This window comes from Periplaneta americana, chromosome 12 (genome assembly GCF_040183065.1).
Source record: "Periplaneta americana isolate PAMFEO1 chromosome 12, P.americana_PAMFEO1_priV1, whole genome shotgun sequence".
Lineage (NCBI taxonomy): Eukaryota > Metazoa > Arthropoda > Insecta > Blattodea > Blattidae > Periplaneta > Periplaneta americana.
This window is the reverse complement of record NC_091128.1, coordinates 101,897,268-101,921,343: the sequence shown is the minus strand read 5'-3', so window position 1 is coordinate 101,921,343 and position 24,076 is coordinate 101,897,268. Positions and strand designations below refer to the sequence as shown.

The window sequence follows — 24,076 nt, the reverse complement described above, 5'->3', positions numbered from 1 at the left end:
GGATTAGCCAATCTGATATTATATGTGTGTGTGATCAGGGATATAACTTTGCTGTACCGTACGCAACAATTCTAAGGACTTCATATAGGCCTACATACATCGACTTGATTTTAACTCATTCGTCATTCATATCTTTTTACGTAGGCCTATTTCGTTCTTTCATTTTCAGTCAGATAGTTCTATGCTTCAGAATTTTCATCGTCGCTAAAATGAGTTCATTGCTTCAAGTTGGCAGCTCTGTTTCTTTCGTCAGCATGTTTTGTTGGCACAATGCTAAAGTTCAGTTTCTCAAAAGAAAATAAATGACGGAAGCTAATTAGGCGGGCTTAGTGCTGTAACCAACGAGTTATGCTGTAACGAATGATATCTATGAAGTGATACCAACATCTACACGTTTTCATTATCTCTGTTGATGGATTTTTATAGTGCTGGCAGCGGTTGGCTGGATGTGTAATTAGAAGTGGATAGAAATGAAATTGCCTTTCTAAGCCACTCTCTTCTACGGAGCCTTTTGAGTAATTAGGACTTGTTCGTAACTAATATTGAAAATGTCGAAGCAAACATAAATACAGTCCTCGTGACATTTTTATTTGTTGCCTTTGAATTTAATTACGTAACATTGTTACTGAACGAGGACATATATATATATATATAACCGCTTCATCTTTCATTACTATTCTCTTTTCTTGTCCCTCTTCTTCGTATGCTTTTCTCTATTCTTTCTATTTTCTCTTTTCTTCTCTTCCTACTATTCCTCGTTCCTCTCCTTACATTTCCTACTTCCTCTCCTTCGCTTCCTTCGTTCTCTTCTTTCTCTTCCTCGTTCCTCTCCTTCCCTTTCTACGTCGTTTCCGTCTCCTTCTAACTTTCTCTCCTTTCTCTTCCTCGTTCCTCTCCTTCCCTTCTTGCGTCCTTTTCGTCCCTTCATACGTCCTCCTTTCTCTTCCTCGTTCCTCTCTTTCCCTTCTTACGTCCTTTTCGTCCCTTCATACGTCCTCCTTTCTCTTCCTTGTTCCTCTCCTTTCTCTTCCTCGTTCCTCTCCTTCCCTTCCTACGTCCTCTCCTTTCTCTTCCTCGTTCCTCTCCTTCCCTTCCTACGTCCTCTCCTTTCTCTTCCTCGTTCCTCTCCTTCCCTTCCTACGTCCTCTCCTTTCTCTTCCTCGTTCCTCTCCTTCCCTTCCTACGTCCTCTCCTTTCTCTTCCTCGTTCCTCTCCTTCCCTTCCTACGTCCTTTCCGTCCCCCTTCCTACGTCCTCTCCTTTCTCTTCCTCGTTCCTCTCCTTCCCTTCCTACGTCCTCTCCTTTCTCTTCCTCGTTCCTCTCCTTCCCTTCCTACGTCCTCTCCTTTCTCTTCCTCGTTCCTCTCCTTCCCTTCCTACGTCCTTTCCGTCCCCTTCCTACGTCCTCTCCTTTCTCTTCCTCGTTCCTCTCCTTCCCTTCCTACGTCCTTTCCATCCCCTTCCTACGTCCTCTTTCTCTTCCTCGTTCCTCTCCTTCCCTTCCTACGTCCTTTCCGTCCCCTTCCTAAGTCCTCTCCTTTCTCTTCCTCGTTCTTCTCCTTCTCTTCCTACGTCCTTTCCGTCCTCTTCCTACGTCCTCTCCTTTCTCTCTCTCGTTCCTCTCCTTCCTCTTTCTCCGTCCTATCCTCCCTCGTCGACTCCTTCCTCTTCCCATTCGTTTGCTTGTCATCACTGGAGTTCGGATTTTAGGTAAAAACCTATTTTAATCCTTAAAAGTTAAGTTCATAAAAACTTGCAAGTACATGTGTCATATAAAACTATGTTTAAAATTGGTATTTTAATAGCAACTAAAAATGCCTATTTTGTCAACAAAGCCTATTTTGACCTATTATGTATGTTTTATCTGTAATAGGTCAAAGCACCCATTCTTATTCCGAAAATTTGTATTTTAAATTCGAAATGTGTTGCTAGTTCTGTTGGAAAAACGGGATAAACTGGAGCAAGTTCTGCAGAGAAATGTAGGACTGAAGGACCTGTGTGCTGCTTCAGATATCCTAGCTGAGAAGCACATGGATTTACAGAGTAACATTCCTGTTCAATTAGTGTCAAAATTGAAATACGCTCCTGTTACTTCAGTGGATGTGGAGCGTTCATTTTCAGAATACAAATTGTGTTGAGTGGCAGACGGTATTGCGCTTTCAGTTGAAAATTTAGAAAAAGTATTAGTAATTTATTGTGAAGCTAAACATAGACATTAACGGACAAGTCTTGGTAAAAGTTTATTGTATTTGGCTTGTTTGTGTACTGAATTTGTGTCTAAAACTATTTTTCACATTTAATTGTTTAGTTTATGTATAACTAGTTAGATATTTGCTGTTATTGTACTTTTAGTAGTAGTGGTGGTAACGGTATATAAGCATTTAAAATTATTAAATTCTAGAAGTGAATTTCTGATGATTTGGAACATGTTTTTAAAGAAAACGTTATATTTTCTTAGAGACTATTTCCTCCACTTCAAAGCCTATTTTAGGCATCTAAAATTACATTAAAAATCCGTACCCTAATCATCACCATCTACATTATTCCTCTCCTTCTTCTTCCTCGTTAAGAGGAAGTCCTTCCCCTTTCCCATTTATTCCTTTTTATTTCTTTCTCCTACTCGTCTTATTCTTATTTGTTCTTCCATGTCCTCTTCCACTTATCTTTCCTCTAATTTGTTCTTCCCTTTCTTTTCCTCTTCTTCTCCTCGTCCTATTCTTTCTCTATCTCATTCTCTCCTTTTTTCTTAAAATGAATAGTTTTAAAACTCTGGTTATTAATCTAGTAAGGGTTTTTTTCATTGGCCTAAATGAAATAAATTTTCCCTATATTAAAATATTTTCAGTTAAAATCACACTCTACGCACTACAGTATGAGTAGGAGAACTTACTGCAGTCTGGTCATCTCGATAATTTCTCACGTCATCGAGAACTATACACGCTGAGGATGCCTCGATTCGAAGTGTTGCAACATACGATATCATGTAGGGGAGATCGTTTCGATTGTTTTCGGGTAAAGGAAGATAAATCATAAAAATGAGTTCTAAGATAAATGAAAATTAAACTTCGTATCCTTAATGCAAATAATTTTCTACACAAATAACACACATCAAATCTTAGTATTCTTTTATTTTTTGCGCACTCACTTGTAGAATTTAACTTGTGTAATCACCTGAGGAATAAAACTACATTTGCACAAAAATGACCTAATTCCCTTTACCCGAGCACCATCGATTTGTAAAATACAATGAACACAGCTACATTATTATTATTATTATTATTATTATTATTATTAGGTATTATTATTATTATTACTACTACTATTACTATTATTATTATTATTATTATTATCATCATTGTCGTCACCGCATAATAATATAATTAAAATTTAATATATAATATCGGTTATGAAATATATTTCATGAATTGTAATACATTTTACTACTAACAAATTAGTTCGAACAAAATGCATATTACAGTTTTGCATAACTGTGAAGATGGTTTTATGAAGATGGTCGGGAAAGAAATAAAAAAATATATAAAAAGTCCGAATTACTGCTATAAATAATTATTATGAGTAAACATTACTTACTTACTTACTTACTTACTTACTGGCTTTTAAGGAACCCGGAGGTTCATTGCCGCCCTCACATAAGCCCGCCATTGGTCCCTATCCTGAGCAAAATTAATCCATTCTCTATCATCATATCCCACCTCCCTCAAATCCATTTTAATATTATCTTCCCATCTACGTCTCGTCCTCTCTAAAGGTCTTTTTCCCTCCGGCCTTCCAACTAACACTCTATATGGATTTCTGGATTCGCCCATACGTGCTACATGCCCTGCCCAGCTCAAACGTCTGGATTTAATGTTCCTAATTATGTCAGGTGAAGAATACAATGCGTGCAGTTCTGTGTTGTGTAACTTTCTCCATTCTCCTGTAACTTCATCCCTCTTAGCCCCAAATATTTTCCTAAGAATCTTATTCTCAAACACCCGTAGTCTCTGTTCCTCTCTCAAAGTGAGAGTCCAAGTTTCACAACCATACAGAACAACCGGTAATATAACTGTTTTATAAATTGTAACTTTCAGATTTTTCGACATATGAGTAAACATTATTTTAGTTAAAGAAAAATAGGCCTAAAACATAAAATCCAGATGTATCTTGAACTACGGAAATATGTCAAAATACTATTCCGCTTTTGTTAAAAATTGCTTTATTTCTAGCAATAGTCTGTCTGATAGCATTACAGTATTTATGTCTTAGTATTTTAATACGAAGAAATGCTATTCATAAAATCATTTTTGCTTCACTTTTGGAAACATTTAAATGTTTGGTTATAAAAGAATAATGCATATTTCTTGTGCTATAATTTTCATACACGTACTGAGGTTCGTCTGTATCCTATATTTGGCTTCCCTTGATTTTACAGACAGACAGACACATGATAGAATTATCATGATGTACGGTCAGCTCGACGAGTGTTCGCCTAAGTAAATACAGGACATTACATTTGACAAAAGACAAATATTCATGCACTATACGACAATCGCATCCATGACCTGGCTCTGCACACAGCGTCAAACCCCGCTTTAGTCGTTGCATATACAAGTTGGCGCCGATGAATCCATGAATTCTTGAGTAAGGTTCTTCATACATCCATATACGAAATAGCTATGGTCCAGCTGTAGGAAACTTCACCCACTGCTTTTCAATAAACACTACCGATGTTAGATTTTCAACAGGTTCTGAGTTTACTGAAGAGGACAAAATGACAGTGATACAGGTTTCCTGAAATTACAGTAGAACCTCGATTAACCGTCAGTCACGGGACCGGAGCCTTGACAGATAATCGAAAAGGCGGCTAAGTGAGCTAAAGGAGGTTTTCCACAAAATAACTTTTTCAAATTTTTTGTGTGTTTCAAAAATCTACTACAGTATAATCTACAGTACAGTACGTCCTACAGAAGACACATGTATGAAAATTGTTATTGTTGTTTGAAAAAGTCAGTTTTTTTTTGTCTAAACACACCGCGTTGATAAAAAAATCACTTTTTTCCAAATTCTACAATTAAAAGAAAAAAGCATATGTGTGTTCTAAAAATCCAGTACAACACAATCTACACGGTACGTACCTACAGAAAACACCTGTATAGTATATTATTGTTGTTTGAAAAAATCAGTACTGGCTGTTACAGCCAGAGCGAGTTGGTAGTAGTGGGTGAACGCAAAGAGGTTGCAATATACAAACTCTTTGGGTGAACGAGCGGAGTCAGGTGCGCAGTGGATGTGCTCGACAGGTGTGGCGTGGAGACGAGCCGGCTAAACCGCCATCTGTTGCTGTATAGCTAAACTAACGCCACTTCCTAATAAAAATGCTCTTAAAAATTATACAAAAAATTGAGGGACCTTGGGAACCTGCTGGCCTGACGGTTAAGCGAGAAAGACGGTGAATTGGGAGACGGATAATCGAGGTTCTACTATACTTTCATTTACATTGTTATTCTTCGTTGTTTCTTCATGTCATCGTGATTGATATAGGCCTAATGGAATTCATTGATGTTTTTATGTGCAATTTTAATTTTTATTATAAATTTATTTGTTTGTAGCTATGAAATCTTAAATTTTAAACTGTGACTAAATACCATTCTATTTTAGATAGGCTATAAATTGTTTTTAACATTAGTAATTAGGAAATTTGAAACTTAATTTGGTGGTATTTTAGTCTCTTTAGAGGAATCTGTTCCATAATCAATAATTCGCATTGTACCTTATCTAATCTATTATTATGTACCGCCGTTATAATGCGTTATAATGAAAATATTTTTAGAGTTAATAATTTTTTTGATTTGTTTATAAAAATTATTTCAGGTCAAGGTGAACTTTCATGATTTGGTTGGATATGGTTTACTTTTATATTTATCATTGGATTGTTTATTGGAATTTTGTTGTTGTTGTTGTTTAGTCAACTGTCTGAAAGCAGGTCTGGAACCCACAAGTGACACCGACAAGGAATCATTCATGAAGCAACTAGGCCAGGAGATAACGACGTAGCTGGCCCAATTCCTTTCCCCTTCCATTGATATAAAATTGAATTTGATTGTAATTTCTTTTAGATTTATATATTATTTTAGCGTTGCGTTAACATTAATATTTTTGTGTAAAAACATCTTGTGCGACAGGCATGGGGCAAACCTTTAAGATAAGAAACGAAGAATGAATCGGAAATCCGTTACGAGTCACTGGCGTAGCTCAGACTGTAGGGCGTTTGCCTGCTGATCCGGAGTTGCGCTCCGGTGTAGGTTCACTTCCCGCTTGGACTGATTACATGTTTTTGGTTTTTTCCGAGGTTTCCTCAACCGTAAGGCGAGTGTCAGGTAATCTACGGCGAATCCTCGGACTCATATCGCCAAATACCATCTCGCTATCACCAATTCCATCGACGCTAAATAACCTAGTAGTTGATACAGCGTCGTTAAATAAGAGAATAAAACGTATGTAAGTTATAGGCTACTCATAGATTTATTCATTACCGGTCATACTAATAAACCGCGTATAATTATTATATGAGATTTATGCAGAGTTGAGACAGAAAACGTTACAATGCGTAGCTATGACGAATAGTGGAAGAGTGTGCTACGTATTATGGCGTCGGCCATTATTTTGTCTTTCGACAGAATTTAATATCTTCACGCTAGTCAAATGCTGACAGAGAGAACTTAGCCACTATTATCACATTACTTTGTACAGTGCATACATTTTGGAAACATAAAAATTGTAGATTTATCTTTCGAAGACATGGAAAAATTCAAATATCTTGGAGCAACAGTAACAAATATATAAATGACACTCGGGAGGAAATTAAACACAGAATAAATATGAGAAATGCCTGTTATTATTCGGTTTAGAAGCTCTTGTCATCTAGTCTGCTGTCAAAAAATCTGAAAGTTAGAATTTGAGAAAGGAGCAGAGATTAAGGGTGTTTGAGAACAAGGTTCTTAGGAAAATATTTGGGGCTAAGAGGGATGAAGTTACAGGAGAATGGAGAAAGTTACACAACGCAGAACTGCACGCATTGTATTCTTCACCTGACATAATTAGGAACATTAAATCCAGACGTTTGAGATGGGCAGGGCATGTAGCACGTACATATAGAGTGTTAGTTGGGAGACTGGAGGGAAAAAATACTTTCGGGAAGGCCGAGACGTAGATGGGAGGATAATATTAAAATAGATTTGAGGGAGGTGGGATATGATTGTAGGGACTGGATTAATCTTGGACAGGATAGGGCTCATGTGAGGGCGGCAATGAACCTGCGGGTTCCTTAAAAACCATTTGTAAGTAAGTAAGTGCATACATTTTATTTTTCCATGCTCACATGTGTGCAGCTGCGCTATGCACTGCCGTTTCCGCTCTACATCTGCGACCGTGAAGAGATAAAATGTACGCTGTGCACTGTAATGTATATGTGAATTTTCCTACCTGTACCTCTTCGCTGTGTACTGTACTGATGCTTCTTGTACTACGTACAATGAATTCTGGAATAATGTGCACAGCAGCGTAGCCCGATTGTCGGTCCTCGAAATTATTAATTCTATGCCTACTCTCTCAAAAATCGATAGCGTCACGATTAAAGCATAACGCTGTAAACTGGAAGGCTGCGGGTTTGATTTTCGATGGGGTCATGAATTTTCTCCATTGATCTAATCCTTCCGCCGCACTACAGCCTTGAGGTTTACTCACACTCTAACAGAGATGAGTACCAAGGGTACTTTCTTGGGTATAAAGCAGTGGCGGCTGATTGACTGAAGCAAGTGAGGCCGGACCTCAGTCAATCAGCCGCCACTGGTAGAATGACAACTTCCCTGATCAGTAGACATGACGTAGAAGAACAGAGATGTATTTTGCAAGGTCATATTATATTTTCATACTATTCATGTTAACTGAAATCAAATTTTGTGTTTTTATATAAGGTATTAGTTATTTGAATGAAGCATATATCGCTGTAGAAGCATTTGAAAACTTTGTGATGTATATAGACCTGTTTTGCAGTAAAATTTGCTCCTGAGGCCAGGATCGCTCGTGCCGGGTCTGGCTTGTGATGTATATAGATCTGTTTTGCAGTAAAATTTGTTCCTGAGGCCAGAATCGCTCGTGCCGGGTCTGGCTTCTGAATTTCCTGTATTTTCGCGGGCTTTGAGCTTGCGCTTAAAGCGTTGTAGCTGAGGCACAATTCGTCTGGCCTCGTGGCCTGGTCAGGTTTCACTCCTCCCATCAATGGGCCGGCCTCAAGGGTAGAGTGGGGTGGGAATAGCAATGGTGGCTTGTCTTCCTAAATAGGCCATAAATAACAAAAATTCCAGCTCTTTGGCAGGCAGAGACCCACACTTTTCCCTCCCCTTATGTCTTAGTTTATGACTTAAGCGAAGGTGTTGTACTATTGTACTTCGTATTTAGTGAATCTGGGCCAATGTTGTTACGTATTTCGGGAAAATATAAACAGAAACAAATGTGAGAAATAATGCTGCTGTAGTTAATTCATTGTTAGAGTGTCCTTTTTCGAGAAGAAATAATATTGAAAGAAAGGAAGTTTTAAATAGAGAGCCTACCGAGATACCTACGACATCGCTGACAATTTTTCTGACAGGTAAACTTAAAACGCGAGTTTCTATTGCATCCTGGTATAGGCAACATAAATGGTTAAGTGGTAATGTGGTGCAAAATAAACTTCTCTGTTGGCCTTGCTGTCAAGGGAAAAAAATAAAAAGAAAAGAAAGAAAGGGGATTTTCAACACATAATATGGGTTACTTCATCATATTGAAACTCACAGAATAACAGCTTATTTGGTGAGTGAAATTATTATTTTTTATTAATAGTAATAATATAGTAATAATGATATTAATAATATAATAACAATAATAATTAATATCATAAATAAACATTTCCTATCGGAGGCACTTAAACTAGTTGCATCTGGCCTCACCGAGGATTTCGTTCACCGGCCGCTACTGGTATAAAGACGACGGGCACGTAGAATTTATATCCCTATTGCAATTAATGCTGATTGAGCCTTAACATCCCGCCATCCTGTGAACCTCCGTGGCCTATTATGTAAAAAGAGTTTTTGTAGTGAATAGCAAATTGTGTGTTCTGTGTTGCAGGCGGGATGACGGTGGTGCAGGACTGCGGCTCTGTGGGCGGCTCGCGGTTCTCCAACTACCTGCAGCGCTGCAGGGAGTCGCGACGGCTCGTCCTGGTCATCGTGGCCATCGCCCTGCTGCTCGACAACATGCTGCTTACCACAGTGGGTGAGTCCGCAGCTATGCTACGTATGTGGGAGATCCCAAAACTGTACCACAGAACAGAATTGAAAATTAACAGTAGGTTGCAGACTATTTTTTTAATATCCTACTATTTAGGCACTTTAACGAAACAAAGTACATAGATCTAAAATGCTTTGCCCAGTAACTTTGTACGTAAAATAGTTAACTGACAAGTATAGAATGCCAGAAAACTACTTGCTAACCGACAAGGACCTTTACTTCTTGTGCAGTGTGTTGTGAACTACAGAGAATGAGAGACTGAAGTGGTTAATGAATAAGTGAAGGTATTAATGAGTATATGTGTGAGTGTGTCGATGAATAAAAGAATGGATTAGTGAACAAATGAGTGGCTGAATGGATTAATGAATAAATGAGTGACTCGACGGAACAGATTAGTAACTCAACGGATTAATGAATAAATGAGTGATTAATAAATGACTGAACGAATTTATGAATAAATGAGTGGCTGAACTAATTAATGAGTAATTAACTTATTATGCGGATTAATTGATAATGAGTGAATGAACGGATTGAACAATAAATTAATAATTACGGAACGGATTGAAGAATAAATGAGTTACTGAATGGATTGAAGAATAAATGAGTTACTGAACGCATTGAAGAATAAATGAGTTACTGAACGGATTGAAGAATAAATGAGTTACTGAACGCATTGAAGAATAAATGAGTTACTGAACGGATTGAAGAATAAATGAGTTACTGAACGCATTGAAGAATAAATGAGTTACTGAACGCATTGAAGAATAAATGAGTTACTGAACGCATTGAAGAATAAATGAGTTACTGAACGGATTCAAGAATAAATGAGTAACTGAATGGATTGAACAATAAATGAGTTACTGAATTTGATTGAAGAAGAAATGAGTTGCTGAAAGAGTTAATGAGTAATTAACTTACTAGGCGAATTAATTGATGAGTGTCTGAACGGATTGAAAAATAAATGAGTTACTCAACGGACTGAAGAATATATGAGTTACTGATCGGATTGAAGAATAATTAAGTTAGTTAATGGATTCAAGAATAAATAAGTTACTGAATGGATTGAAGTATAAATAAGTTACTAAAGGAATTAATGAGAAATCAACTTACTAGACGGATTAATTGATAATGAGTGACTGAATGGATTGAAGAATATATGAGTTACTGATCGCATTGAAGAATAAATAAGTTACTGAATGAAATGAGCAATAAATGAGTTACTGAACGGATTAATGAGAAGTTCACTTACTAGCCGAATTAATTAATAACGAGATACTGAACGGATTGGAGAATAAATTAGTTACTGAACGGATTAATAAGTGACTGAATGGATAAATGAGTGAGTGAACATATCAGTAATTAAATGACTGAACTGATTAATTAATGAAGAAGTGACTGAATAGAATAATGGATAAATGAATGACTAGGTGCATTAATTGATAAATGAGTGACTGGGTGGATTAATGTATAAATGAATGACGGAATTGATTACTAAAGAAATGAGTTACTGTATAGGCCTACGTTCTAGAGAAATAAGTGAAACAATGAAACAAATGAATGGATAACAAAACGAATAAACCAATAATTAATGCGAATGTATTAAGGAAGAAAAAATGAGTGTATGTAAGAATATACAGTAAGAACCTTATAGTGGGGGTAAGTGAGCTCGCTAGAATTCAAGTAGAAGCGTAGTGAGCGAGGGAAGCTTCTCAGTCCACTTTCTTCTTCCCCCTAACGACCAGGTAGGTTTCACGAGATAATGAATGGCCTCTACGTACGTGTCTCAGAGAACAAGCTAATGAATACGAATGACTGATGAAATAAAGAAATATGATAGTAAATTATTAATGAATGTGTGAATTCACAATTAAATGAACAATTACATAACCGAAACGTGAATGAAGAAACGAACAAATGAATTAGTGAATAAATTATCAAATTTGTAAGTTCATCAATGAGAGAGTTGGTCAACGAATGATAAAGTGAATAAGCGAACGGATAAATGAGTTAAAGAACAAATATCATTGAGCAAGACAAAAAAGTTAAGGTGGTAAATAAATGAGTGACGAAATAGAACAGTTCAATTAATGAAGGAATGGGAAACAAAGTACGATTCAATTAATGGGATAAATACAAAATAGAAAAAAGTGAATTTAGGAATGATCGGATAAAATTAAATGTATTGCTGATGAATGAATCAAGGAACGAACGATTGAATGAAATACGGTTGTGTGGTCCACTAACATCTGATCTGTGCCGCTCTCCGCAGAGTCTGGTTTCTGTCGGTTCGATTTCCTCACACCCCTTTGAAGATGGCTTAATACTGCAGAATAGCAGCATGCCTTCGGAAATCTATCTACAGTTAACGGAAACATGCCCTACGGGCGGCCAGCGTCCGTCAGTGTTACTGGATGCTGTCATTTAAATAAACAAGTACATGTAACTAACTACCCATTGGTCCACAGAATGCAGCGACTTTAAAACTGAATTCTCGTGCAATTGATCCTATTTTAATTTATTCTCTTGCTCTTATTTATCATGTAAAAGAAAGCAGATATATCAAAGTTTAATGAAGAAAATTTCCCAACCTAGGAAAGCAAAATGTACCATTTTCCATCGAATCCCTATAATTGCATGAAACGTTTACTTACTGTGTGTTTTTAGTCCTTGTTATTGTGAGCATAATTGTGATTGTAAGGCTGTTTGGGATTTGAAATAAAATTGTGATATTTATTTTCATTTCTGTATTTATACTCTCTGCATTTAAATTTAACAAGGCGACGAGTTCTCGTTAATTACTTCATAATCACTTCCTCATTCCATGAGACAATTGATAGTTGAAACAATTCACACGATAATATGACACCAATGAGTTGTTTGAAATAATAATAATAATAATAATAATAATAATAATAATAATAATAATAATAATAATAATAACAACACTACATGTCATTACTGACAGTTCGATTCATTTGCAAATTAATACCACAGTTAAGCACTTTAGAATTAGACTATGTGAAATTAGCAATTTAAGTCTTTATACTATCATCATTTCCTATTAATCACCCTCATTTATATACAAATAATAATTTTAGTAGGTTATTTTACGACTCTTTATCAACATCTCAGTTTATTTAGCGTCTGAATGAGAGGAAGGTGATAATGCCGGTGAAATGAGTCCGAGGTCCAGCACCGAAAGTTACCCAGCATTTACTCGTATTGGGTTGAGGGAAAACCCCGGAAAAAACCTCAACCAGGTAACTTGCCCCGACCGGGAATTGAACCAGGGCCACCTGGTTTCACGGCCAGACGCGCTAGCCGTTTCTTCACATATGTGGACTACGAATAATAATAAATTGGGTATGATGTCGCATTCATTTGTTTCCTCTTTATGTCTTACAACAGCTGGCTGGATTCGAAACTACTTTGTTTTAAACACATCATAATTTCAGTCATCCAAAGCCTACAGTAATTAATGACGTCACCGCACACCGGTTTATCAGAAAGGGAGACCAGATTTTAGAAATGGGAAGCTCATACACTTTTCATGATAAAAATTATAGTTGTTGGCTTCTCAGTAATGTGACAGTGGTTTTAATTCATCTAAATCTTCTAAGCAGTTGTACAATAGTTTTCCTCTGATTGTGATTCAGTTTGTGTCATTTTCATTCCACCATTGCTACATTATCATCACATGATTATGTTATGATCTGTGTATAGCCTCTATCGTTCTTAATGCAATTGATTAAAGAATAACAATAATTACAGTTCTTCATCTAATCAGCTCTGAATAACGTCTGTAGTTCAGAAGTGGTAATAAGTAAAAAATTACACTTCATTCATCATTTCATTGTGTCTGAATAGCTTCTGTAGTTTAACAAAGATTTTGAAAAAGAACTGCAGTTATAATCCAGCACTTTATTCTGTTTAACCTTTATACAAAAGATCCGCCTCTATAGCTCAGTGAACAAAGCGTGTGCTGGGATTAGATTAGAGTCCTGATGTGGACGGAGATTTTATCTCCATTCCATGGAACTAAGTTTTTGTCCACTGTCTTGTATTTGTCTTATGACGTCATCGCGACGGTTCCTGCATCGTGCTGACCACACGGTTAGGAAGTCCCGGATTGTATGAGAGTTTCTAAAGTTGGCCCGAAGATGTACCCTCCCTTAAATCGTATTGGATGGCGATACAATTGGAAGAGCTTAAGCAAGACAACGAAATAAATGCATAAATAAATAAGAAATTTCAAATAAAGACATTTCTTCGTGTATCAATATTGTCTGTAGTTATATAGAAGTAATAAAATAATAAGGAATTAACAGGATTATTTATTATTTCAATAAGATTCTGATCAATTCCATCACGACATTACATTTTATGAAATAAATTATTAGTAAATTTACATATGGAATTTAAAACACTATTGGGAATAAAAAATATTAATAAAGGATCCTCTTTTATTTTTATTTAATTATTTATTATTTTTCTTGGGAATTAGGATTTAATTGTTTTTATTGTTATTTAAGCGTAGACCCTAATAATTTAAGTACGAAGTTAATAGAATATTTGAACAAAATATTAATCGGCTGCTTAAAAAACAGAGGAAATGAAGTAGACGAAGACTGATAAGATGACTGACGTTCGGAAAACTACAATTATTAACGATTTCATGTTGCCCAAGAGGCCTCTTTCATTCGTAATGGACGTTAAATTAATAATAGTATAATAATAGTAATAGTAATAATAATTGAAATTGCTATAATTTTCTAAATAGATTGATCAATCAAGATTAACTAAACGGCTATGGAATGTGTGGAGAACGGGATTTAGTTATTCCGTGCTAAAAATGATTTAATTGGTATGATGCAGCAATTAAGCTTTCGAGAATAAACAAAAGTTTGTTAGTCATTTGGCTTGTGTATAACACATTTTCCAAGTTTGAGAAAATGGTTTTAAATCTTGAAACAAGAATTGGCTTGATGCAATGCTATTATGAATGCGATAGAAACTCTACAGCCACAATAAGAAAATTTCGGACAAGAATGAATCTGAGAGACGATCATTGCATCGTGCTTTCTTATCTTCATTAAAAAGTCTGAAGAAATTCGTTTACTTTGGTATAAAATAACATAGGCAAGACTAAGAATAATTAGTAGACCCTTAATATTTAGGTTGTAGAAATTCTTCATGAAGCCAAAACCTAGCTAAAGAAAACTCCTTACCAGTCAGCAGAGCTAACGCTTGCATATGACATACAGCACTGTTTGGAAAATTTTTACGCAAACTAATGAAACGGAAACCACTGTCGTCGTTGCGTCAATGAGATTGAAACTCTTGGCCACGTTTTGGGTGCCTGTACTTTCAGCGAGACGCTGCGGAACTCTAAACATCACAGAATCAGGTCCATGATTGCCGAAGCCTTGAGGAAGAAAGGTCTCACTGTATACGAAGAAGTGCATGGCATCTCTTAAGAGGGATCCTGTCGGCGAATTGATATGCTTGTCATTCTACCAAGCTCTACATCCGCCTGCATTATCGACCCGACAGTCAGGTTCAAGGCACAGGAGCAACAGCTCGCTGAAGTCCATGCAGAAAAATGCAGAATTTATGAGCCCACAGTTCCATTCTATTTTGAGAAATATCAGCTCACCTCCATTGAAGTAGTTGGACTAATGGTTGGCGCTAGGGGTACAATACCTCACCTCTTTGTCAGTTTCTGCAAGAAGTTCCAGCTGAACAACGACTTCATTCGTGATGTTTCCCTTACTGCTATTAGAGGATCACTTGGCATTTTAAAATACCACCTGTACTTTGTTTCCTAAAAAGGAAGAACTTTTGTTTGAACGACTAATCTGTTTGTTTACTACTATATGTATGCCATTATCTTTTCTGTCCTTAATTTCTCTTTTTTCTTCGTACCCTACATTTCTCTTTTGTGGTTAATTTCAGATTTCTTTTCACTCTGTGAGTTATGCTTTGTCCAATGAGGCAGTCCCGTTATTGGGAAAGCTGAAAGAGTGACTTTCTAATTATTATTATTATTATTATTATTATTATTATTATTATTATTATTATTATTATTATTATTATTATTATTATTATTATGTCGTAATAAACTGCAAATCATGTCTGAATTGAAGAAAGTTGGTTACGACAAGAGATAAAACTTTTCATTACATGTATTAGCTCAGAGAGAAATTGAACCGGAATGGTCATCTCGAATTCTGTTGGTAGGTGAGGCTCACTTCATTCTCAATGGTGGAATCGATACTGGCAACAAGATACTGTAAATTGTCGAATATGGACAACAGACAATCCACGTGCACAGACTAAATCCCATTCTTAGCACATTCTATTGCAGCTTGATTCATCTAGATCGCTTAATTTGTTTGGCGGTTATGTTAATTTCAATTAAGTTTGTTAATTTATAATAACCATATACAGTTATACGTCCCGTACCATGGCGTCGTGGTCTAAGACATCCTGCCTAGGACTCGCGTTATGGAATGCGCGCTGGTTCGAGTCCTCATGGGAGAAGAAATTTTCTCATAAAATTTCGGCCACCCAGCATCGTGTGCATTTGGGGAGCTACGATAGGTAACAAAATACAGTTACGAAAGCCAGCTATAACGGCTGGGGGGATCATCGTGCTCATCACAATATACTTCCATTCTGGTTGGATGATCGTCCACCTCTGCTTCGGCATGTGGACGTGAGGCCAGCAGCCGGCTGTCGGTTATGATCCTTCATGGGCTGTCGTGCCCTGGCTATACAATTATACATTAAATAATTAATTAGCTAACCATTTGTAACTAGGCTAGTGTGTGTGTGTGTGTGCAATTTCAAATAGACAACGATCAAATAAATGCAATTAACCATTCTACAATATCTCAGTAGTTCTAAGGTTAACAAGAGAAGTGTGTAATTATTATCCAATGCCTACCCACTTCACTTTTGTGATTCGGGTAAAATAACGAATTTATAGCTACTAAATACAAGTAACAGTAGCAATAAAACCAAATATAATTGCAATGTATAGGCCTAATATGAAATTGATTTCGAAGGACTTACATTAATTTTGGTGGATCAACGGGTTAATATTTTAATTAAATTAGCTATAATGATAAATAAGCAGATTACGCACTTATTTTCTCCCTTTCGGTTTTAAATTGTATTTTATCGAACAAATTTAATCTTCTCTTTCATGAATTGGATATGTTCAATAAATTGTAAAAGGAGGAAGGATAGATGAATAAAATATTAATTGGCAGCTTAAAAAAATATAGTACATGAGGTAGACGAAGACTGACAAGATCGGAAGATTATTTCTGTCTGAAAGGGATTGCGGAGTTAAGATTCTTCTGAAAGTAGCAGATTGAAATGACACTGGAAATACAGGAAGATTGTATAAACCTGACATTTGTATAGAAAGTATAAATCTGACTTTTATATACCGTGTACCGCTTAGAGGGATCGAGAAATAAGTGATAATTTCAAGTGTAAATAATGATTTATTAACATACCTTTTTTACATAACTTGATGTAAAAACTCTGAGTTTCAGAAAATGCTCAATGCAACTCGATGTGTGCGTCTTGAGTTGCTCTGCAGACATCTAAATGGTACCGTATTCAACCTCCCGCCAAGTGTTCTGTAGCATTTGTGGAGTCACTACCGCAGCTGCATTTGTGCTGAGTTGTCTCAGTTCCTCCAAAGTGTTAGCTTTTCCTCTTTGGTACACAGCATCCTTCACAAAGCCTCGGAAAAAAAAGTCCAAGGAGGGTCAGATCGGGTGACCTCGTTGACCAGGCAATGGGTCCTCGTCTTCCGATGCACCTGTCCATGTACGAAGAACATGGCGTACTCGCGTAACAGATTTGCCTTCTGCTAGCCATAGCACACACTGAACTTTCTGTTGTGGTGTCCACATGTTGACCATGGCGTGTTCTTCTACAAAATGGCATAAGGCTTGTTTTAGCAACAAACAAACGAAAGTTACGCATACAGCTATTTTCAAACTTTGTTGCATAAACTTGGACAGTTCCTCTATCTTGTCTGATGTTAATCACAACGATATCTTTATCTGGTTTTAAGTGGTGAGCATTTATATCTCGATCCCTCTAAGCGGGACACGGTGTATTAGTCTTCCACCACTTGATTGCATCAGATCGCAGTGGTGCCAGTGTTGTGTTTACCCCTACTATACGCGGAGGATAAACACTTGTGGAAAGATTGGCAGATACAGTTACACAATATATAAAATATATATAATATTGTGTAACTGTATGCATATTGTGTAACTGTATGTGTGTGTGTGTGTGTGTGTGTGTGTGTGTGTGTGTGTGTGTGTGTGTGTGTGTATATATATATATATATATATATATATATATATATATATATATATATATATTGTAAATTTTTGACTGGGTAGGTTAGCAACAGTTGAACTAATATAGTATTGAGTGGCTATATTGTTTATGTCGCTTTGTGTGCTTATAATGAAATTCGATTGTGTCACAAGAGTAAATTGCTTCTTTCCATGTTCTCTCAACGATTGATCCATTTATTATTGTTTAGTCAACTGTCCGAAGACAGGTCTGAACCTCACAAGTGATACCAACAAGGCATCACTTATGAGGCAACTAGGCCAGGAAATAATGAGGTAGGGTGGCCAGTTCCTTTCCCTTTCCATTGCATACATCGCCGACTAGCTACATATTACACTAATCAGACTTCAGATGTATACAAGCAATTGTTCTTCCTCGGACACACATCGTCAAGTGAGATGTACTGCCTGATAATACTGTCCATATCAGCCAGAACCTCAGTCAGAGGTAGGTCGATTTATATAAATGTTTATTTGTTCGTTCACTCATTAATTTATTTCAAATATCTGCTTAGTGATACATATTATTATTATTATTATTATTATTATTATTATTATTATTATTATTATTATTATTATTATCATATTCATATTTATTGTCATCATACGGCTTTCAGGTAGTGGTTTCCCTCACATTTCTGCATACGGTCCACCACTACCCTTGATTACATTCAATCACATATCCTAATATATTTCTCCTATCATCTGTATCTCCCCATATATTCCAATTACATGAAGTTAAACCCTATTGCTGTCTATTTCTTCCTCCAACCTTTCTGATGTACAGTATTTTCAACTTCACCTTTTTTATCTTCCCTCAATCCCATTCTCGAATACTATGCAATACCTCTCTACCTTTCTCTTGTATACTGTACAAACGTTCTCGTCTACATCTACTCATCCATCTCTACTATTATCATTGTCATCTTTCATTTCTGTTATCCCTAATTTTCTGTTTATCTTAAAAACCTTTCTATCTCTGGCTAGTATTCACTAATCTTTCTACTTTATCATCTACATTATCGCATTATATTATTTGTCTCGTTTATTGTTCCAATGTTCCCATGTTTGCAATATTTATTGCTATTACTTGTTCAATTCACTTGTCACTTTTTCACTTTATTGGATAACTTTTACGGTTCACTCTCATTACTTGCATTTATTATTATTATTATTATTATTATTATTATTATTATTATTATTATTATTATTTCACATAATGCTGATGTTTCGCAAAGGGTACGAAGTGTTTTTGCACGAGCAGATTTATCAACATTAATCTCATTAGAGGTTTTGATTTATCTAGAGAAAATCAAAACTCGAGTGGGATTTAATTGACTATTACACGATTAGAAGAAAGTATATAAAGATTAAAGGAAATAAAGTACTCTTATACAATAAAATATTAATTGACTTACTAAAACTCTGTTTCATTAATGTTAGCTTCACCAAAACGTTTGAACGGAGCCGCCATTTTCAGTTGACTATGCGGTAAGCAAATAACAATCGCAAAGCATGTTTTATAGTACAGTAAAGAATTTGCTGTTTGAAATGTTGACAAACAAAGAAACAAATGCTAAGGAAGTGATAAAAACAAACAAATGCTAGGGAAGTGATAAAAATAGATAAATGCTAGAGAAGTGATAAAATTGTAGCGATAAACAGCCATGACTGGTTGAAACATGGGCTTTCGTACCGTTTTATTGGTCAGAAGTAGTATACGTAGTAAAAGAAATTTCATGGAAAGTCGTCGTCGTCGTCGTCTTCCTAACGAGTATTAGGCCGAGTGGCCTGTTACGGTCTGAAACTAGAATTTTCAATCCATCTCTTCTTCGGACGGCCTAGAGATCTTTTGCCATGCGGATGGTAATGAAACAGTGATTTTGGAATTCTGTATCGATCCATTCGTTCGAGATGACCCTTCCACTGAAGTTGATATTTGCTGATGAACTGCATAATGGGTTCTATTTGAAGTTCTTGCATCATGTTCTCATTTTTTTATGATCCCAGCGAGTATATCCAGCTGTTGCTCTCATGAACCTCATCTCACTTGCTGTTATTCTACTGACATCTTTATTCTTCACAGTCCACGCTTCACTACCATAGCTTAATAGTGGCTGTGCTAAGGTTTTATACAAGCCTATTCTTGGAAAGTAAAGTGTCAAATTTAGAATTGTGTCAGCATACCGGAAGACCCTATTGTGATATTTAAGAATTAACTTATGTCACAATACAATAATGTTATTCTGTGTTATAGGTATTTATTGAAAATGCAATTATTGATAATTAAGCATTACAATTTTTCCTTAGTTTGTCATACTACACAATAAAATTATTATATTACGTACTGTATATATTTTGCGCCTCATGGGCGTCTATTTCACTAAAAAGTTTTCAATAGGCCTTGTGGCATGATGCTGAACTATCTAAGGCGTTTTCTTCTTATATTAACACATCTCTTCTCTATGCATTTTCCCGTTAACAGTACACGCAGTATTTGCAGATGATTAAGTTGACGTCACAAAATGTTCGCCTGCTGGGCATTTCTGCAGACAGTATTTGCTAACCTGAAAGTGCAGGGATTTTCTGGCACACTGCCAGATTCTAAAGGCGTGGGAGTGTTGCGCCGTCAGGAAGGAGGATGGGAGAGTCACATGTCAACCCACCTGTCTCTCTGTCAACAATGCGTTTCCACGAGTGTGCTTTAGCACGTTGTTCGTATTTTCTTATGTTCGTGAAACTATTGTTGCGATATGAAATAATACATAATTCTATATTTATAGAAAAAAAATTACTGTATAAACTTTAGGATTCGTATATACAAATATAATGTTATCTTAAAGCCTTTAGTGAACAGTTTCGAATTTCGGTCTTTGACATTGAATTAGTATAAAAATATAAATCTATCTATAGGCCTATGTGTGTACGTTATGTATATACGGTGTTTAAAAAATAACGCACAATTGCAGTTGAAATTGAATGAGGGGGATTTTGAATAGTAGCAGAGACACGTCAAAATTTATATTTAGAAAGGAATGTTTTTATGGAAATAAAACTATTGTTGTGCGAATTATGACTTCAACGAGAACATTTTTAAATAACACCCTACAGTTTTTTAATATCATCCGGAAGAGCGGCTGCCTCCGTGGTCTGTTGGTCAGCGTGCTGGCTTGCAGATCTGGAGGTCCCGGGTTCGATTCCCATGCTCGGCTCTCGGTGAATTTTTCTTGAAGACAAATTACCTGGGTGTCTAGAGTCTGGAAATTTGTATGAATGTGAGTGATTAATTAACCAATCATCAAAAATATAAAATACATCAGGACTGTCGCTGGGCAGTAACCTGAACACACGTTTCAGCGTCACATTATTGACAAATAACTCCATCTGTTAGCACAACCATAAAGCATCTAATAGATGCTATAGAGTTACGAACAACGAGAAAAAAAATCTGAAAGAGCATGTTTTTATATAATATTTCATTTGTTATGTACCGAAGCACTAACAAGTTTATTGTTAGTATATTTCCTTAATTATTCTATTATGAAAGCAGTTTTTTTATAAAATCAACATGAAACAATATTTTTAGCAGAAATTATCTTTTTGGTGTCTCACATGTCCATGTTTTTTTAATTTCGTTTTTATTCTACTCACAGCTGGCTAGTTGATTGAGAAATAGGTGACCGACTTGGATGAGTAACGTTAAAATGTGTGCGTATCTCTTGTTGTGTAGACCTACATCTTCCGTCACCAAATTCTATCTTCGTCAGAATCTCATTTCTCTCATTCTATGTTGATAATATTGTTGTTTTACGTTAATTTAATAAAAAATGCTTTCATAATACAGGGGCGAATAAAATATATCAACAATAAAATTGCTATCATAGTAACCATAACCATAACCATAGTGCTTATGTAAAAAACAAATGAAATCTTACATAAAGATATGCTCTATCAGATGATATTTAAAGAAATTACAGGTTGTCAATTAAAAGTATTCTCGATGACGTCATAAGTCACACAAAAATAGTAAAAAAAAATATTTTGTTTCCATAAAAATATTCCTTTTTAAATACAAGATTTGACTTGTCTGATTTTATATTCCGAATTCTTTCATTCAGTTTTAATTGAAATCATTTGTTACTTTCGAAAAACACTGTATAATGTGTGTATATGTGTTATGACGTCGTCGAGAACATTTTGAATATCACCTGGAAGAAATTTTTGTCATCGATTTGAAGTACTTTGTTTTATATAGACGAACAATGAATATTGTTACTATTGTATAATAAGTATTTAATTGTTCATATATTTCGTTACTCCTTGCACTACGAAAGTTGAAATCTACATAATATATTATTAACAGAAAATCAGAGAATTGATATCTATTTTGCTCACAGCCGATTGAGGAATAGATGAGTTTCGTTAAAAAGTGCATATCCTGTCGCCAAATCCTATAATCATCAGGATCTCACTATCGTGGCTATATAATGAGTTTCTCTTACGCGCCTCACACTGTATGCGCCAGCTAAGATAAAAACCTGAAATAACGATAAGGTAACACGGAATAAACACAAGACAGATGTACTGACCTAAGCCTTCCGTAAATGAAGTGGTAGTGGTAGTGGTGGTGGTGGTGGTGGTGGTGGTGGTAGTACTTGTAGTATTAGGTGGTGGTGGTGGTGGTGGTGGTAGTAGTTGTACTTGTAGTAGTATTAGGTGGTGCTGGTGGTAGTAGTGTACTTGTAGTAGTATTAGGTGGTGGTGGTGGTGGTTGTAGTAGTATTACGTGGTGGTGGTGGTGGTGGTGGTGGTGGTGGTGGTGGTGGTGGTAGTAGTAGTTGTAGGCCCACTTGTTGTAGTAGTATTAGATCAGTGGTCGTCAGCACTCGCTGAAATGTGCAACGGGTACGCGGTGCCGTCCCGTGTGCACCGTCGTGCAGCAGGGAGAGAGAGAGAGTATACTCGACGGTGCACTGCGTTTTCCGCGAATAAGAGAAGCTAGCCCCAGAGTGCCCTGTGCTGACGACCCCTGTATTAGATAGTAGTAGTATTTGTTGTTGGTGGTGGTGGTGGTGGCGGTGGTTGTGGTGGTAGTGGTGGCGGTGGTGGTGGTGGTGGTAGTGGTGGGTAGTAGCAGTCTTCTTTTTTATTATTATTATTATTATTATTATTATTATTATTATTATTATTATTATTATTATTATTATTATGCGAATACGTTGAAAGCTTACTCCCATATTTTCAAAATTGTCTTGCTCCTTGAGTTCCAACACATTTCTCAGACCACTTTTGAAGTCTGGGTGTAACCAGCTTGGAGGGTAGCTGCGAATATATTGAATAAGCAGTCGTGGACAGCCGATAAGGGGTGGTCCTCCAGCTTGGGGGTTGGGCGAAGGGCTAACAACCCATCACCATAAAAAACAGCTTGTTACGAATTCCTACAGTAAGCCTCGGAATAGGACTGATTCTCTGGCACGACCACAGCAAAGGAATAAGGTTTTGAGATTTGGCACTTGGAACGTAACTAGTCTTTATAGAACAGGAGGGGTAACATTAGTAGCAAAAGAACTAGCTAGATATAGAATAGACTTTGTGGGAGTACAAGAGGTTAGGTTAGATGGGAATGGCATATCACAAATAGGAGATTACTTGTTGTATTATGGGGAAGGAAATAATAATCACCAATTAGGAACAGGATTCTTTGTACATAAAAGAATAAAATCAGCAGTAAAAAAGGTCGAATTTATCAGTGACAGGTTATCATATTTAGTACTTAAGGGTAGATGGTGCGACATCATAGTTATAAATGCTCACGCCCCTACAGAAGAGAAAGACGACTATATAAAGGATAGCTTCTATGAGGAATTGGAACATACTTTTGATCAGTTTCCTAGATATCATATGAAAATTTTATTGGGGGATTTCAACGCTAAAGTAGGACGGGAGGATATTTTTAGACCAACTATTGGAAAAGAGAGCCTACACGCAATTAGTAGTGACAATGGAGTTAGATTAGTCAACTTTGCCACATCGAAAAATTTAATTGTCAAAAGTACAACATTCCCCCATAAGGATATACATAAATATACTTGGACTTCTCCAGATGGATTGACACACAACCAAATAGATCACATCTTGATAGATAAACGGAGACATACTAGTATAGTAGATATTCGAACTTTCAGAGGTGCAGACTGTAATTCTGACCATTATTTGGTGATTGGAGAATTAAGAGAAAGATTATCAGTAGCCAAGCGAGTAGAGCAACAAGTTAATATTACTAAATTCAATATTTTGAAATTAAAGGACGAGGAAGCTAAGCAAAATTATCAGGTCGAAATTTCGAATAGGTTTGCCACTTTA

The 24,076-nt window shown here is 36.3% G+C and overlaps 1 protein-coding gene across 1 annotated transcript in view; it reads left to right on the top strand.

Annotated features, from left to right (window-relative positions):
* Positions 1 to 24,076, top strand: part of Vmat (Vesicular monoamine transporter) — a 293,705-nt gene that overhangs the window by 168,986 nt on the left and 100,643 nt on the right. Inside the window, exon 2 of the mRNA XM_069841804.1 lies at positions 9,162 to 9,308. Within this exon, the coding sequence (XP_069697905.1) occupies positions 9,167 to 9,308 (142 nt within the window). The 5' untranslated portion in view covers positions 9,162 to 9,166. The remainder of the gene's footprint in view (positions 1 to 9,161; positions 9,309 to 24,076) is intronic.